The 15,390-nt window shown below is 37.1% G+C and overlaps 1 protein-coding gene across 4 annotated transcripts in view; it reads left to right on the top strand.

Moving 5' to 3' along the window:
* The first annotated feature begins 1,228 nt into the window (after positions 1-1,228).
* Positions 1,229-15,390, top strand: part of LOC127966471 (serine/threonine-protein kinase DCLK1) — a 41,053-nt gene continuing 26,891 nt past the window's right edge. Inside the window, exons 1-3 of one of the 4 annotated variants that reach the window (XM_052567470.1) lie at positions 1,229-1,538; positions 2,459-2,836; positions 3,841-4,184. In XM_052567470.1, coding sequence (XP_052423430.1) covers positions 2,479-2,836; positions 3,841-4,184 — 702 coding nt within the window. In that variant the 5' untranslated portion in view covers positions 1,229-1,538; positions 2,459-2,478. Of the gene's footprint in view, positions 1,551-2,458; positions 2,837-3,840; positions 4,185-15,390 lie in introns of all 4 variants that reach the window. The other 3 variants (XM_052567467.1, XM_052567466.1, XM_052567468.1) reach the window with 3 other exon arrangements.

Genomic DNA, 15,390 nt, shown 5'->3' with positions numbered 1-15,390 from the left:
GTGGAATCTTTTATAGAGGGATGAGAACTGATTGCTGAGTGAAGAGTTGTGCAAATGAGTTTCACAGGTGCATTAGAAATTCATAATTATGCAAGTACTTCTATCAGATGTGAATAGATGTTTTCCTTTTGTTCAACACAGTGAATTCAATATAGTTTGCGGTCTTTCAGTGAGATCTGTAGTGTCTGTTTTGACAAAGGGGGTGAAAAATGTCTGAAACAAATTAAAAAGTGTTCAGGCATTTGCAGGAGAAGACTTCTGCTGTGATAAGAATGAGATGATGATGAACAAGTGGATCCCAGTTTTATTAAGCATTTCTTAGCAAATGAGAAAAACTGTAACCTGTAACTGAATCAAGGTTATTATGTGATCTTTTTTCTACATCACTGTTGTTGAGCCAAAATAGAAATAGAAATTAACTAAAAAAAATGTTTGTTTGATATGATTAAGATTTGATGGGTCATTCTAAACCACTCTTTTAAAAATGAAAATACTACTGAAATGTGAACATCAAATAATTGTCATTTGATGTACCACGTTAACATTGGGGCTTGTGGTCAACTACACAATTGAAGTGGCTCATCAACAAACTAATGACCATTTCAAAGTTTGGGGAAAGCCTTTTAAAATAAAAAATGACCTTTTTCTGGCAGTTGAGTCACTTTATTTTTTTCTAAACACTTTAACACAATCAATAACAAAAAGATTGTTCTTAAAAAAAATAAAAGTGGGACAAAAAGGACATAACTACAACCTTTAAGATCATTATTTTCAGGAGCCTGCATGCCAGACTACTTGGTGGTCCAATGGTTTAAAACCTGCCTCACATCAGACTGCTGCCTCTTTTCCTTTGGGTTATCTGAAATCTGAATCTCATCATATTTAATAACTGATTGAGGAATATGGATAATGACCTGACAAAGCAGTAATCAGGGAGCAGGACATAAGGTGCAGGATAGCATAATTGTATCAATGTCTCATCACTGTATCAGCGTCACCTTGCTATCTGGGATGTTCATTGCATGCTTCTATGAAGAGTCAGTGTTAAGATTATGTATTTCATATAATTATGTAATTTTAGAATACACCCACATAATTATATTTAAGACTTATTGATGTGGTTATTATTGAATGATCAAAGCGAGTTTGAGATTGTGTACAAACACATGTTCGCTCTGAGTCGTGACGAAGATACTTTTTTTTTTTTTGTGGAGCAACCTTACTGGAGAGGAATGGGGCGGTGTGTGTGTGTGTGTGTGTGTGTGTGTGGAGGGGGAGGGACGCATGGCTGGCTGTGGCAAGTCTGCGGTGCGGGGCTGAATCTCAATGAGAAAGCGGTCAATGTAAATCACTGCAAGACACGGAGGAGAGAGAGAACAGCATCTGCCGTCCGACCGACCAGCCAGCCAGCCAGCCTCTTCTGCGGGACAACAAAGGAGGTGTCGGGCTCACATCACGACTCCTGTCAGCACAACCCAACATCGGAATCGTGACCATTACGAAGAAACCTTGAATATTTCCTAAATCTTCACCTTTAGGCAAGTAGAAAGGTTTGTTTCTTTTCTGTAAGTAGAAATAAAGCAAACCGAAAACTCGCAAATGACCTGGCTTTGAATGTTGTTTGCTCATTCTAATTCATTTTAATAGCTCAGATTATCAGTTATGTGACTGTTATGTTATGTCATCAGTGACATGACGTTAATTTCTGTCCGGATCTAAGTTATTTACAGTAAGAAATTAAACTGAAACAAACTTGACTCGATCATGATTTTAAGGATCAAAGTAATTTTCCTATGTTTGCGCGACTGTTAAACTGGGGGAAATGTAGGCTAAATCTTTTACAATTTATTTTAAAATATAAATATTTGTGCCAGTGTGTCTTTTTTGTGTGTCCTGCATGTTTTAAAAATATTTTATTTATAAACATTTTGAGCTTTTTATGAAATTGATTGCGTTCAGGTCGTAAAAACCAGGTAGGCTATGACTAAAAATTAATTCGTTTCAATGTAAAAATAAAACCTGGACATATGTTTTAAAACATTTTTGAAAACAATACTTCTTACTTGACAGTTAAACCACTTTGAGAGTTTTTAACCTGAAATAACTACAAATAGCTAATGTAAATATTTTAAAAAACTTGTCACGTTTTGAACTCGGGCACAGATTTTTAACATCCTTATTGGACACTTATCCTGATACAAATTCTTCAATGTATACATGTATGTAGCTAAAAATAAATTACATCCCTTTGAGGACGTTTTCAAATGTCAAACGTTAGTGTTTGCCATGTCAAAAAATGGCACCGTCAACAGACGATGACAGACGCAGGACTTTATTAGCTCCAAGATTAAAAAGTTATTTTAAGAGCAGACATTAACTGACACCGATGTCAGGGAAGGATTACCTGCACGGTTAGTTTGGTAACTTCTCTTTTCCACATTTCATTTTCACTCTTTAGACCTAATCTGACTGGACGACATGGAGGAACACTTTGACGAGAGGGACAAAGGGCAACGCACCAGCCGAAGCTTAGGCCGGACGAACGGGCTGTTCAGCCCCTCTCACAGCGCCCACTGCAGCCTGTACCGGACACGCACCCTCAAAGCTCTGAGCCAGGAGAAGAAGGCGAAGAAAGTGCGCTTTTACCGCAATGGTGACAAGTATTTCAACGGCATAGTGTACGCCATCTCATCGGACCGGATAAGAACCTTTGATGCTTTGCTGGCCGACCTGACCCGAACCCTCTCTGACAACGTCAATCTGCCCCAAGGGGTGCGAATCATCTACACAATAGATGGTTCCAAAAAAATCACCAGTATAGATCAGCTGGTGGAAGGTAAGAAGTTGTCTAATGCTGCCCAAACACTAGCTACACGTAGGATTGTTGTTCTTCTCACTGTCTGATGTCAGTCAAACAAGTTGGATCGCAGACAGACCATACGATATTTAACCTGCTATATATTTTTCAGGCATTCTTGAATGCGTCTTTTATCATTTAAATATAGCGATTGTTACTCTAATAGTCCCGCACTGATTTGCTTCCATTTGTGCCTCCAAGAATATCGTTGCAGGCAGCCCAGAGATCTGAGAGTGGGCGGGGACACTGAATATCCTGGGGTTTAGGGGCGGGGTTAGGGACGCCTCCATATCGCTGGCTTCGGGCTACAGCGAAAATCGGCGCTAAAATCTTGTCTTTAGGCCTATAAGTGTCCTTTCATTTTTGTTTTACCGCACTACTTTCTATTTTTTTTTTATGTGAACGTGCTAGCTAGATCATTTTTAATGAAAATAAAATAAAATAACAATTTTGCCACTGCACTGCATCTCATTGTTTTTTCAGCATCTCGCGCAAGAACACATCGTTTTTATCATGTAAGATGTAAAGCATTTCAACTTTTAAAAATGCATCACGACCACTGATCTATATGAGTCCTGCATGGGTTTGGGTACCTGCGGGTCATAAAATGTCATAAAATGATCTGTGTAGAATAAAACAACCAAAACCTGGTTATTGTAGGCAATATTGATTATGATTTCATTTTAATAGCATATTGTTTTATGATATGCTCTAAAGATTGTGTCTTGGATGCTTTTGGATCCTCTATTCTAAATTAGAGCAGAAGAAGTGATGACAAGGATACAGAATTGGAGCACTCAGTGATGAGCATTTATGTCTGGACGGCTTTACCTTAAATCAATGCATTTAGCAGAGATGACAGCTCAATCGACAGTGAAAATCACCAGTCACTGCCTCGGGTCTTTTACCCTTAAATGTACTCATGAAAATGTATAAAATGTCACACATTGTATTATGTCACTATTTTCTCTCTGTAATTTTAGGTGAGAGTTACGTGTGTGGCTCCACCGAAGCCTTTAAAAAACTCGACTACTCCAACAATGTCAACCCTAACTGGTCTGTGAATGTGAGGGCCCTGGGCTCCAGCAAATGCCCCACATCTCTAGCCAGCTTGAAATCAGGACCACAGTCCAAAGAGGGCAAAGACTTCATCAGACCCAAACTGGTCACCATCATTCGCAGTGGGGTGAAGCCGCGGAAGGCAGTCCGCATCCTGCTTAACAAGAAGACGGCTCACTCCTTTGAGCAAGTTCTCACTGACATTACAGATGCTATAAAGCTTGATTCTGGCATTGTCAAGACGATCTACACTCTTGAGGGAAAACAGGTAAGACTGCCAGTTTATGAATGGAAATCTTGTCATATTTTAGTAAATTCTCTGCTGCCATTTCAGAGTCTGAAAGGAGAAACTGTTTTGTGGTGTATCATGAGGGAACTTTGTTATACAAAGTTGATTGATTCATTTGATTTTATACTTCAGACAACTAATGAATTTCATAATAGCTGTTCTTATGTAATTTCACCTTTGAACTGGCATGGAGAACCTGAAAGCATATTGAGATTGCACATTGGGAGTCCCGGATAATTGAGTGGTTATGAAATAGAAATATTAGAAATTATTCATTCATCATCTTATGTTATTGTTATCATTCGACTCAAATTCTGCAAAGAGCTAAAAGTATTTCAAATTGTTTTTCTCTTGTAAAACCCACACAAAATATCCTAGAAGTAGAAGGCTCAACATCCAAACAATGTGGCTTTTGTTTTTCAGCCTCTGAAATGAATTCATCCCACGAGCCTTGAATTATAAATAATGAAGTCTCATTATTTCAAATGCTGCAGCAGAAATCTCCCCCTAACCTGTAGCAAGATTTATGACAGATCTAGTCTCGTTTATGAATGGGAATCTGTGTCTTTGCCCACGCAAACAGAAATGGTGGATCAGAACATACAGAAATAACTTTCTGCTTCTGCTCTCATTTAAATTCCTCCCATTTTTTCATGTCTCTCTGAAAAAGCTGTGCCACCCCACTCATGCAGAATGACAGAAGGGCGCATGCGTGCATGATGTGCTTTGACGTACGTTAATAAATATTTGATCATTCACATTATAAGATGAAGTGCAGTTCAAAAGTTCACTTGTGAAAGTGCTTTTTTTTTATCTTTCTAATTTAATGTACTGTTTTCATAGAGTATGACCTTATTAGGATAAAAAGTTTAGTGAAAAAAAAACATTTATTTACATTCATTTTATATTTTGATTTGGTGCAGTAAAGCTGTGTGAACTTCTGATCCAGCATCATGTGCTTCAGGACGGCTTTCTTTCATCACATGACTAATATTGCAAATTTGCTTAGTAACCTAAAAATAGTGTGTAGAATAAATATTTCTAAATCATTTGACATAATTATTCTTAAAATGTTATGCTTATTTTCAGGTTTAATTCTGAATCATGGCAATTTTAGTATTTTCATTGTGATACAATGATACTTTTTATTAATATTTTGAATTTTTTCTATTTCTGTTTCCAGTTTAATTTATAATAAGTTTCAGTAATTTGTCATTATTATGATTAAATATGTGCATGTGCATTTTTTATTTTAATACAATAAAGATTAACTAAATGCAAATGAGAAATGTTGCCCTGTCAATAGATAGTTTTTTGCATATTATTTTAATTCACTTAAAGTTTATTCTATTTCATAAAAAACAAAAAGAGTTTTAGTTTTAGTTACCTTTAACTTAGTTAACCCTTAGTTAACCCTGTTTTGAATCCCAGAATTTTTTATATGGACTTTTATATGTCACTGTACATACTTTCAATGTGGCTTCTCTCCAATGATCTCTGTGCTGGTGGCTCTGCTAGTGTCTCAGATATTCAGACTTGGTCTTTTCTATTTGCAAAGCCCTCTAAATCACCTTGAATGTGGAAAACCGGAGCACTTTATAACATGTGCAGTCATCCATAAGACTGCCTTTTTAGAGTAGCTGTATTGAAGAACAATTATGTATCTTGAATGAAATGTGATTCATAAAAGCCTTCCTCCCACTGTGTAGGTCTGATATCAGAGGTTACACAGCACGGCATCAAAGCCCTGGTCACCATCCAGATAAAGTAAGAGCATTATGGGAAGCGCTAATTTTAGAACAAGGATCGATTGGGCCTGAGGGAGCTGTCTAATGAATAAGCCCAGACTGCACAGTTACAGCACACGATTTTGTCCTAAAAGAATTATGAACAAAAGCAACAGAAACCAGGAAAGAGAGACAGAGAGAGAAAATAAAAGGAGATAATAAAAGGAGATAATAAAAGAGTCTGGGTTAGAGGAAAAAAAGATGAACGCACTACTGATATTAAATGGGAGGTGGAGAAGTTCAGGTGCACAATTATCAAAGCAATAAAAGTGCATCTTCCTGTTTATTGTCCAGTTTGAATGCAGGATCCAGGTGTGGAAGCAGCTTATGCCAATATTATTGTTGCTGTGCTTGTTTGATGTATTTCAAAAGAAAATCAGGTGATTAAAGGAATTTCTAAAGCAATTGTTAGTTAACTTCTGTGTTGTTTAGTCATGAGGTAGTTCATTATCTTTTACATAACATGATCGTCTTTTTGGTAGAGATCTGAGCCAAGATATTATTCAATAGACCAAAAGCTTTAGCATATTTCTGCTGCATTAATGTATGTATGATTTTGCCAAGCGTAAATGTATCAGTCAGCGAGTGGCTGAATTTATATCAGATCAAATATCTGATGCAACTTAAACATTTATTTTTGGTGCAAATAATGCTGTATTTCACTCTCCTACCCATGTGGTTCTTGCAAAGCCTACAAGAGGCGTTGATGTCTTCAGCGATTGAACCATTGTAACAGAAACAGCATCTGCCTTCAGCTCTGATGTCTGTAGCACCTGACGTGATTTTAAAAATAGACGTCAGTTGCTAGCATGCATGTGAGAGGCATGTAGCCACCGTCTCTAGGTGGAGATGAAATGTGAATGAATCAAAAAGCTCATGATCACAAAAGAGATCTGGGTTTTTGGGTCTTTGCGTGAGTCTCAAGGCACCTTTCTGATAACCTGTATAATGAGGTCAGAGACAGTACATAAAGGCCTTATTCCAAACCTCCTACAAATTGTGAGGCTTTTTTTCTGGAGTGTTACTGTAGGATGTGAAGTAGGGATTGTGTAAGGTTTTATGATTAAAAAAATATATTGTGATGCTTTACTAAAAAAAAAAAAAAAAAATCATACTATAGCTCTGTATAGATGGGGGTACTGATGCTGAGAAACCAGGCCATTCTGCTTGCTTTATTCTGAATTTTTGTGTGAAAAGTAGGGGTTTGTTATTGACTGTATGTAGTCTAGCAGAGACTGCATGCATACACTACATGATGTAGGTGCATCGTGGTACTCATGAATGATGGTGGTGGACAGTAACATGGATTCAACAAGAATTGTTGAATAAAGTTGTTATTTATGTTTTCTTTGGGCACAAAAATTATTGACGTAGCTTCGTAAAATTACAGTTGAACCATTTATGTCACATAGACTATTATAACGATGTCCTTATGTTGCTGGGCCTAGAACGTTTGCGTTGCGTTGCTGTCTATGCAAGGTCAGAAAGCTCTCAGATTTCATCAAAAATATCTACATTTGTGTTCTGAAGGTGAACGAAGGTCATATGGGTTTGGATGTACATGAGGGTGAGTAATCAATATCAGAATTTTTCATTTTTGGGTTAACTATCCTTTTATACTACCTCACAATTGTAATGTTAAAAATAGTGAATGTAGCATAAATGTATATTTTTGTCCTTTTGTCATTTTTTTTTAGATAAAATTAGTTTTTAATTTTACAGGTCAGATTTAAATTCCCTTATCAGAAACACAAAGAGACTTGGGGGTCAGCTCTTTTGACTTGATGTTTAACCAACCACATAGTGACTCTTCAGACCCAGAAATCAACACCCTACCAACTATCCAGTGCACCCTAGTATCACAGTGGCAAGTTTTGCATGGAAAAGTACCTCTAGTTTTATTTATTCAGGTGCTTCGCATATAGATATTTCAGTGTAAGAAAATGTTCCTGTGCCACATCTGATTCAGTTCCCTTCAGATGGCCACTGACCTGGATCCAGTCCTCGTGTGATCTCCAGAAAGTTCTGGTTATGCTGAGTGCAGGCTTATATTTTTTGCTTGTGATGCTGGAGGACACTGCTGACAGATGGGAGCAAAGAGGGCATGCAGCTGAAATTCCTAATTAAACATGTCAGAACTGTCTTAAAACCCATTTAACATTGTCTGCAACCATGCACAGACCCTCCAAATGTCCCTGGCTTGGAGCTTTCTGCCTGTCTCTGACATTCTGACATATATGTAGAGTATCACAGTTGTAGTTGTCTTTCCTCACAAAAGACAGGACATGAGCTAATTTTATCCATGCTTGTTGCTCCCTCATGATCTCTCCAAAGAAACTGATCAACCCCCCCTTTCAACAGTTTCTATGACGATTTGATCCAGTTGCTTAGTAACGGCCTGAGCCTTTGTGGCGTCACCGTGGGCAGTAGTGTGTGTCGGAGTGTGTGGGGAGTTTAGCCTGAGAGAGAGGTAGACGTACTATAAGTGGTTTAGGCCGTGGACATGGCTCTCTTGTTCTTATCCATTAAGCCTCTATTTACACATACAGACACACACTTTGCTCACAAGACATAAAGCTAGACAAAGACACAACTTTCTAATAGTTAACACTGACACACACACACACACAAATAACCAGACAGACGTGTCTTGCATACTGCAACTGATTCTTAATGACCTCTGGCATATGCTTCGGGCCGAGACAGAGACATAGCAGGCGTGTAATCGGCAATCATTCATGTGTTTGCTCTTCTTGGAGATTGTCGTATGGACATAACTGATTTTCCGCCCCATTGCATACACACACTCTGCTTAATTAGCCATGTCTTTCAGTCTCTAAACAGCCTTCCATTGTCTGGAGGGCCATTTACCCCCTCTTGAGCTCTCCTCACCTCTCGTTCCCCTCCTGTCCAATAAAATGGCCAGATATTCTGCCTTTGGCATATGGTCACGCTCTCCCCAGATATTGTAGTCAGCAGACTTTCTTTGTTTCCTGGTGAGTTAAATCCATATTAAAATACAAATCTGGATTAGCAATTCAATCTAAAATTGAAGTTTAATCTGGGTTTCAGTAATGTTCTCATATATTACATTTAATGAAAAATAAGGTTCTCTTTGAGAAACCCCCATAATTAATTCATCATCATTATCATACCAATATCGTTTAAAGTTTGCTATGATAATTTGTGTCATCTTTTATATGACACGCTGTTCGAAAAATGTGACTCAAGTTAAAAAAGTTAATAAATCTCTATACCTTGCTTTTTTCATTCAAGTGTCCTGCATCTTAGTTCTTAAACATGTTCTATGTGAATAGCCCATTAGGGTGCTGAGTATTAAAATGCAATATCATGCAGAGAATGCTGCAAAAACATGAGCAAAATTATCAAACACACTTGTCTAGCCCATGTTTACATAGTAATGGAAAACCAAAGTAGTGGAATGAAAAAAAAAAAAAAAAGAAAAGAAAGAAAGGAAGGAAAGGAAATACATATTCTATTTAGTACGCCAGTGGTAGTCTGCTGCATTTTCTGGTAACCTTACACTCAGAACTCACAAGATTGAGAATTGTGTTGAGCAGATTACTTTCAACACAGATTGCATGAACATGTTTGCATTGGCTGATTTCCACAATTCATTTCATGCACCGAACACTATAACAAGACAACACTTGCAAAAAAAAAAAAAAAAAAAAAAAAACGGCAGTGAATTCCTCTTGAAAAGTGCAGTTGTTCATTTTCTTGGTATTTTAGCTCACCAATCCTCATTTATTTTGAGTATGCTGTAGTCTGTCAGACAGCAGGTATCTGGAGATCAGATTTTATTTAGTCTGCTGCTTTTGCTGAGTCACTCCTACCAGGTGTGTGTGTGTGTGTGTGTGTGAAAGAGTGTGTAGTTGTATGTGAACTTTTGTGTCGACAGCTTGTGTTTGGGCATAAAAGCACTGTGTTTGTGTGTGCACAGCAAATGAGTTTTCCATGCAAATCATTTTAATGTGTGTCTGCTGCCAAAACCACACACAGTGAAAGCCAAGAAAATAAGGGGCATTTATATCTGTCTTATTAACTCAAGCACCCCTACTTTACTTTTAAATATAACACCGCTCTAAATTAGTTTAAATTTTTTGCATTTTTTTTTTCAGTTTCAGTTTTTGTTTTGGGTTTATGTTTTTATCTTTATTTCTCTAGTTCTCTTCTCATTTTCTTTAAGTGTTATTGAGCAAGTGCTGCTGCATTGAATGTTCTTCGATTACTTTGAAAATGATCATCATTATCATACCCTTATCTTTTAATGTGTGCTGTAATAATAACGTACACACTGAACTTTCTAATGAGAGCAGTGTCTGGTGAGACTATCATCAAAGAGCGAGTGAGCGAAATGGAGAGAACAGTCTGATCGTCTGAAGCTCCATATTTTCCTGCAGTCTTTTCTCAAGCGACGTGATTTCTATCACTCGCTGCAGTTCTGTAATAATAAAATGATTTCTAATCTCCACCCACTTCTGGCATAGAATATGTCTTATGTAATTGAGATCTTATGTAAGAGCTCTTGTAGTCTGCACGGTATTTAGCAGGCCTGATTTAGGAGATCAAGATGGCAGCTAATTCATCTGAAGAAGCTCCACATTATAGCAGACAGTGACATTATTAGGGCTTGGTTCCCTTGACTCCTGGTGCTCTTAAAGGGACAGTGCATCCACAAAAAAACGTATGTCATGATTTTCTTGGACAAGTTTAATGGTGCTTTTATGATGCTATTTTGTGTATGAAAGGACACTAAATATTTTCTTTAAGTAGAAAAACTTTCTGCCAAACTTTAATGAACCCCACTATGTCAGCAGATTCAAATTTGCCACTATGAGTTCATCTTGTGTTTTATCTCAACCGAATGCAAAACAAGCTGAAGACAGCAGTGTTTTGGACACTATGTGTGGAGGCTTGAGGAACACTCAGATGGAGGTGGGCTATAATTCAATCTGTTGTCTGATGGGCTGCTTCTGTTTAAAGACCAGTCTGTTTTGATGAGACATGAACCTCCCACAATCATAATGCTGTCATACCGCCTCATCTTGTGGGGCCTTACACACACATACACCCATATGAACACTCACATATGGGTTTAGGATGGTTGTATTTTTGCTTGTTGTGTGATGTTGTACATTTCTACCCCTACAGTCTCCCTGCTGCTTTACACACGCATGCATGTGCAGGTTTGTGGGCCCGAGGATGAGTGTGAAAGCATGAGCTGCCATTGATGCGGGTCATGACCTCACAAATGCATTTGTCTCTGCCCTCTTGACAGGGACAGCTATTCTGGGTCCCAACACATGATACTAAGTGGATTAAGCATCAGCCTGGATACTCAAGACTTGCACTTTGACCGTGAATGAGTGCTTTGGGAAAGGAAGGAGGCCTTTTAGCCTTTGTTTTAGTTTTTTGTCGAAGGCTGTACTTTTTGAGGCACTTGTTATTTCTCTTCACGTTAGAGAGAACTGCAAACATAGCTTGTCTCTTGTCAGTGAACACATGGTGTAAACATCTTGTGGGAGTTTTCTCATTGGCAATGGGAGAAATGTCTCTTGTTGCTGTGCTAGACTCTCAGCACCAAGGACAGCGCCACTCACTCTGACTGTCTGTCAAATGCTGCAGTTTAATTTTTTTTTTCATGTTTAATATTTTTTTTTACTTTTCCAGGTTTAATATGCAGATCTAACTGCCAGGATTTCTATTTGTAGGTTCCCTGATAAGTAAAAACCCTGTCTCTGTTTGTTTGATCAGCCTGACACAGCAACACTGGCTCAACCAATGGCATGAGCTTGGGGTGGGGCTTTCTGTTTGTCCAACCAATGACTGATTGCTGCTGCTCTCACAAGCTTTTACCTATTTCAGTCTCTCACAAACATATGTGCATTTTAGTTTTAAAATAAATAAATAAATAAAAATTTTACTGATCAGGTGATTAATAAATAGTATTCTAGGTCAACACAACCTAAAAATTGCTATTTGTTAATACATATTCCTGTTCTTACTCTTGACCAGTGTTTTTGTATCATTTATATACTATTATAGTATCTATTAGGATTCTGAATTAGCTATTATCTAATGCATTTTACAAATATTTTCAATTCTCTTTTTAATTTTTAACCATTTTGTTAATTTTCTGATTTCTATATAGCTTTTTGTTTTTTGTCCAGTCTTAATTTTAGAAATTTTAGTACTTCAGTTTAAACTTATTTTATTTCATTTAGTTGCATAGGTTAGCATTTTTAATTATTAATTTTTCATGTAGTATTTATTTTTTAGTTAATTTCAGCTTCATGCTTTTAGATTTAATTAACAATAACAACACTGCTGTAGACTAATCAGTGCACGTTATTTCTAAGAAAATAATTTTGATCCAAATGCATCTGGAATGGCATATAAAATGATTTAACATTTTAGAAATGCCCATTTAGGCACTGTATAAAACAGTAAAGCCTTTCTACATTTTTGGCAATAGTCAATGCAGTAATGTTTATATTTAAAATGTTAAGTTATCAAGAATTGTGAATGGTGTTGTAAATAAAAGTAAAAGTTTTTTGTTTTTTTTGAGTATAGTAGTATTTATTGAGCATGTCTCTCTTTTAGTCTGGGTCACTATAGAGTCTGAGAGCAAAAACTAAGAAAGAGACAGGGATGCAGAGTTTTCTATTAGTTACTCTGGTTCGAATAAGCTGTCAGAAACCTTACTTGTTGTTTACACAACACTCTCCTCCTGAACACGACAAATGCTGTTCTCATCCTCCCTGAGAAAGAACGGAGGTGCACAATTCTAACCCTGTTAAGAGACTCTCTGCATTTGTTCTGGGTCATTATGCACACAAGAGTGTTTTTGTCACAGAGATGTTAATGCATATGTGCAGACCATGAGATGCTCATACAAAAATTATCTAATATGAAATGGAAATGTTGATTTCACCATACATTTGTTCAGGGCTAAAGAAAAGATTTTTTGTCCTTCATGTGGTCCAGTTTTTTTTTGATGACGACATAGTGTACCTGTGCAGCTATATATAACCCCACTGGCCTCACTTTCTGTTCACATCCTCAAGTAGTTTCAGATATTTTGTACAAAGTTCTGTTCCTCTATAAAACTTTCCTGAGAGTGATAAAAACAGCATATCACAGTTTTGTGTGTGTGTGTAATTTTCTTGCTGAATTAGCAGAGCTGTGGGTAAGAACAAGATATGGAGCATCTGTACTGCAGCAAAACACTGCCTTGAAGAGAGATTTAATTTGTTTAACATAATACATTAGACAGTTCATTTGTATCAAGAGACCCTTTAATCCTCCAGACTTTAAAATTTTTGCTTGCCAAAATGCATCTATTTGTTTGCTCACATTTGAAAAGAAGCAACATGAAGTACTGCAAAACACAAAATTCAGTTTGATTTATATGCTGGGGTCTAAAATGCATATGCCATAGTTTCAATCAACTCATTTCAATTAGATTTTCATGTAAAAATATTAGCAGTTCATTGCCATTCTTGTTTTCCTTATGTTTTGGCTTAGTGCATGTAAACAGCGCCTCTTAGTGGTTTCATAAATCATTGCCCTGTATCATTTAGGTAAATATTCTATTAATTCTATTACTATGGTCTAATATGGCAATGGAAGAAAATTGATATGGATATGAATCGAACCCTTACAAATTCTTCGTGAATAATAAACATTAAATGATTTAATTACTCTTCAAATGGACCACACCATGAGAAGAGAAAGTACAAATCTATCATGCACCACCGCAGATGTTCCTCTAGATGGCGCAATTGTAACATAGCTAAACGCAAACTTACGCTCTAGTCGCCTCTGTGGTGTATGTGCCAATCTAAACCATTAAACTATTAATTTATTGTTTACACTGTACTTTCAGGGAAAATAGAAGAAGCTACAATTTCCTTTTTACTTTAAATCTCTGAATGAGGAAATGTTTTTTGTATCCTAAATTCCTGGAAAATGTATGGAATAATAAATAAATGGAAAATGTGATTTATGTGACCAAACAGATTTAATGTGTTGTCCTTAATTGAATGTTTCTCTGAATGTTTAACTTCTTTAAATAATTATGCAGCTATTCGCCATGCATCGGTCTCAACTCCATCAAAGCCAGTGTTCAAAAATAATCCATGTTTTAAGCATTTAATCTTTGGACAGCTCTGCAGTTTATTGTGCCAGCTTGATCACTTTGTCTGTTCCACTAAGAGAGACAGAGAACTTCTGATCACAGTCTTGCATAACCAAACTTGATTTTACATTTCTTCGAGACATCAAAGCTAGTTTTTTTTTTTTTTGCTCTGGGAGACATCTATCTCCGTCAGTCTGAGTTTGACGTTTTGCTGCTTTCTGATACTCTTTCGCGCCTTTTGTCGTGCATCACCTTCTTCCCAGTGGTCTTTTCCGTGCCGTGCACTTATATAGAACAGTTTTTTTTCCTGATATTTTTTAATCGTGCTCCTGCTGTTTTCGACGCAAATGGCTCTCAAAACAGACCCTTTTATCCTCCTCTTCTTATTTTTCTCGATCGTACACAACGTAGCAGACTGTGCCATGCAAGTTTGCTTATATTGTTTGTGCCTGAAAATATCATAAATTGATGCTATTACCATTGAAAAAAATTAGACTTACAATTTGTGAAAACTTCCTATAGACTTTGAAAGTGGGCTCTGAGCCATATCTAGTGACCAGTATATATTGCATGGACTTTGTTGACGTTCCAACAGCCAATACATCCCTACAAACACCTAGCAATGCCCTAGTAACCTCCAAAACCCTTTAGCAACTGCCTTGCAATATGCTTACCATTCACTTCACAACACAACAACTTCCTAGCAACATGCTAAACCCATCCAGAACACCTTAGAAACTGCCCACCAACATGCTTAAACCATTTCAAACACCTCAGCAGCTGCCTACCGATCTTCTAAAACACTCAGAACACCTTAACATCTGTCTAGTGTCTAGTGATGTGTTAAAACAAACACCTTATTGCATAGCAGTGTGCTAAAGATTTTAAGAATGCTGTAGCTATTTCCAACCATTTAGAGCACCTTAGCAACTACCTAGTAAAAAAACTACTTGGCCAACTGCGTAGAGACGTGCTTTAACCACTGAGAACACCTTAGCAACTGGCGGCTTCCCACAGCTTAACATTGTGGCTTGCAACAATCACATTGTCTTCAGAAAAGACAAAAATCAAGTTATCATTTATTTCCATTTAAATAATTGTATAATAACTGGAATGCCATAACAAACAAAAGCGCAGTCTCAATGTCAGTTTCCAACCGCAATGAATAAAATCAAATCAATAAACTTAAATCAAGTTTTTGTGCCCTCTCCCTTCATAACAGAAATTCTCTGTC

This window comes from Carassius gibelio, chromosome B10 (genome assembly GCF_023724105.1).
Source record: "Carassius gibelio isolate Cgi1373 ecotype wild population from Czech Republic chromosome B10, carGib1.2-hapl.c, whole genome shotgun sequence".
NCBI lineage: Eukaryota > Metazoa > Chordata > Actinopteri > Cypriniformes > Cyprinidae > Carassius > Carassius gibelio.
Note: the sequence above shows the minus strand (reverse complement) of the source record. Positions and strands in the feature narration are given on the sequence as shown.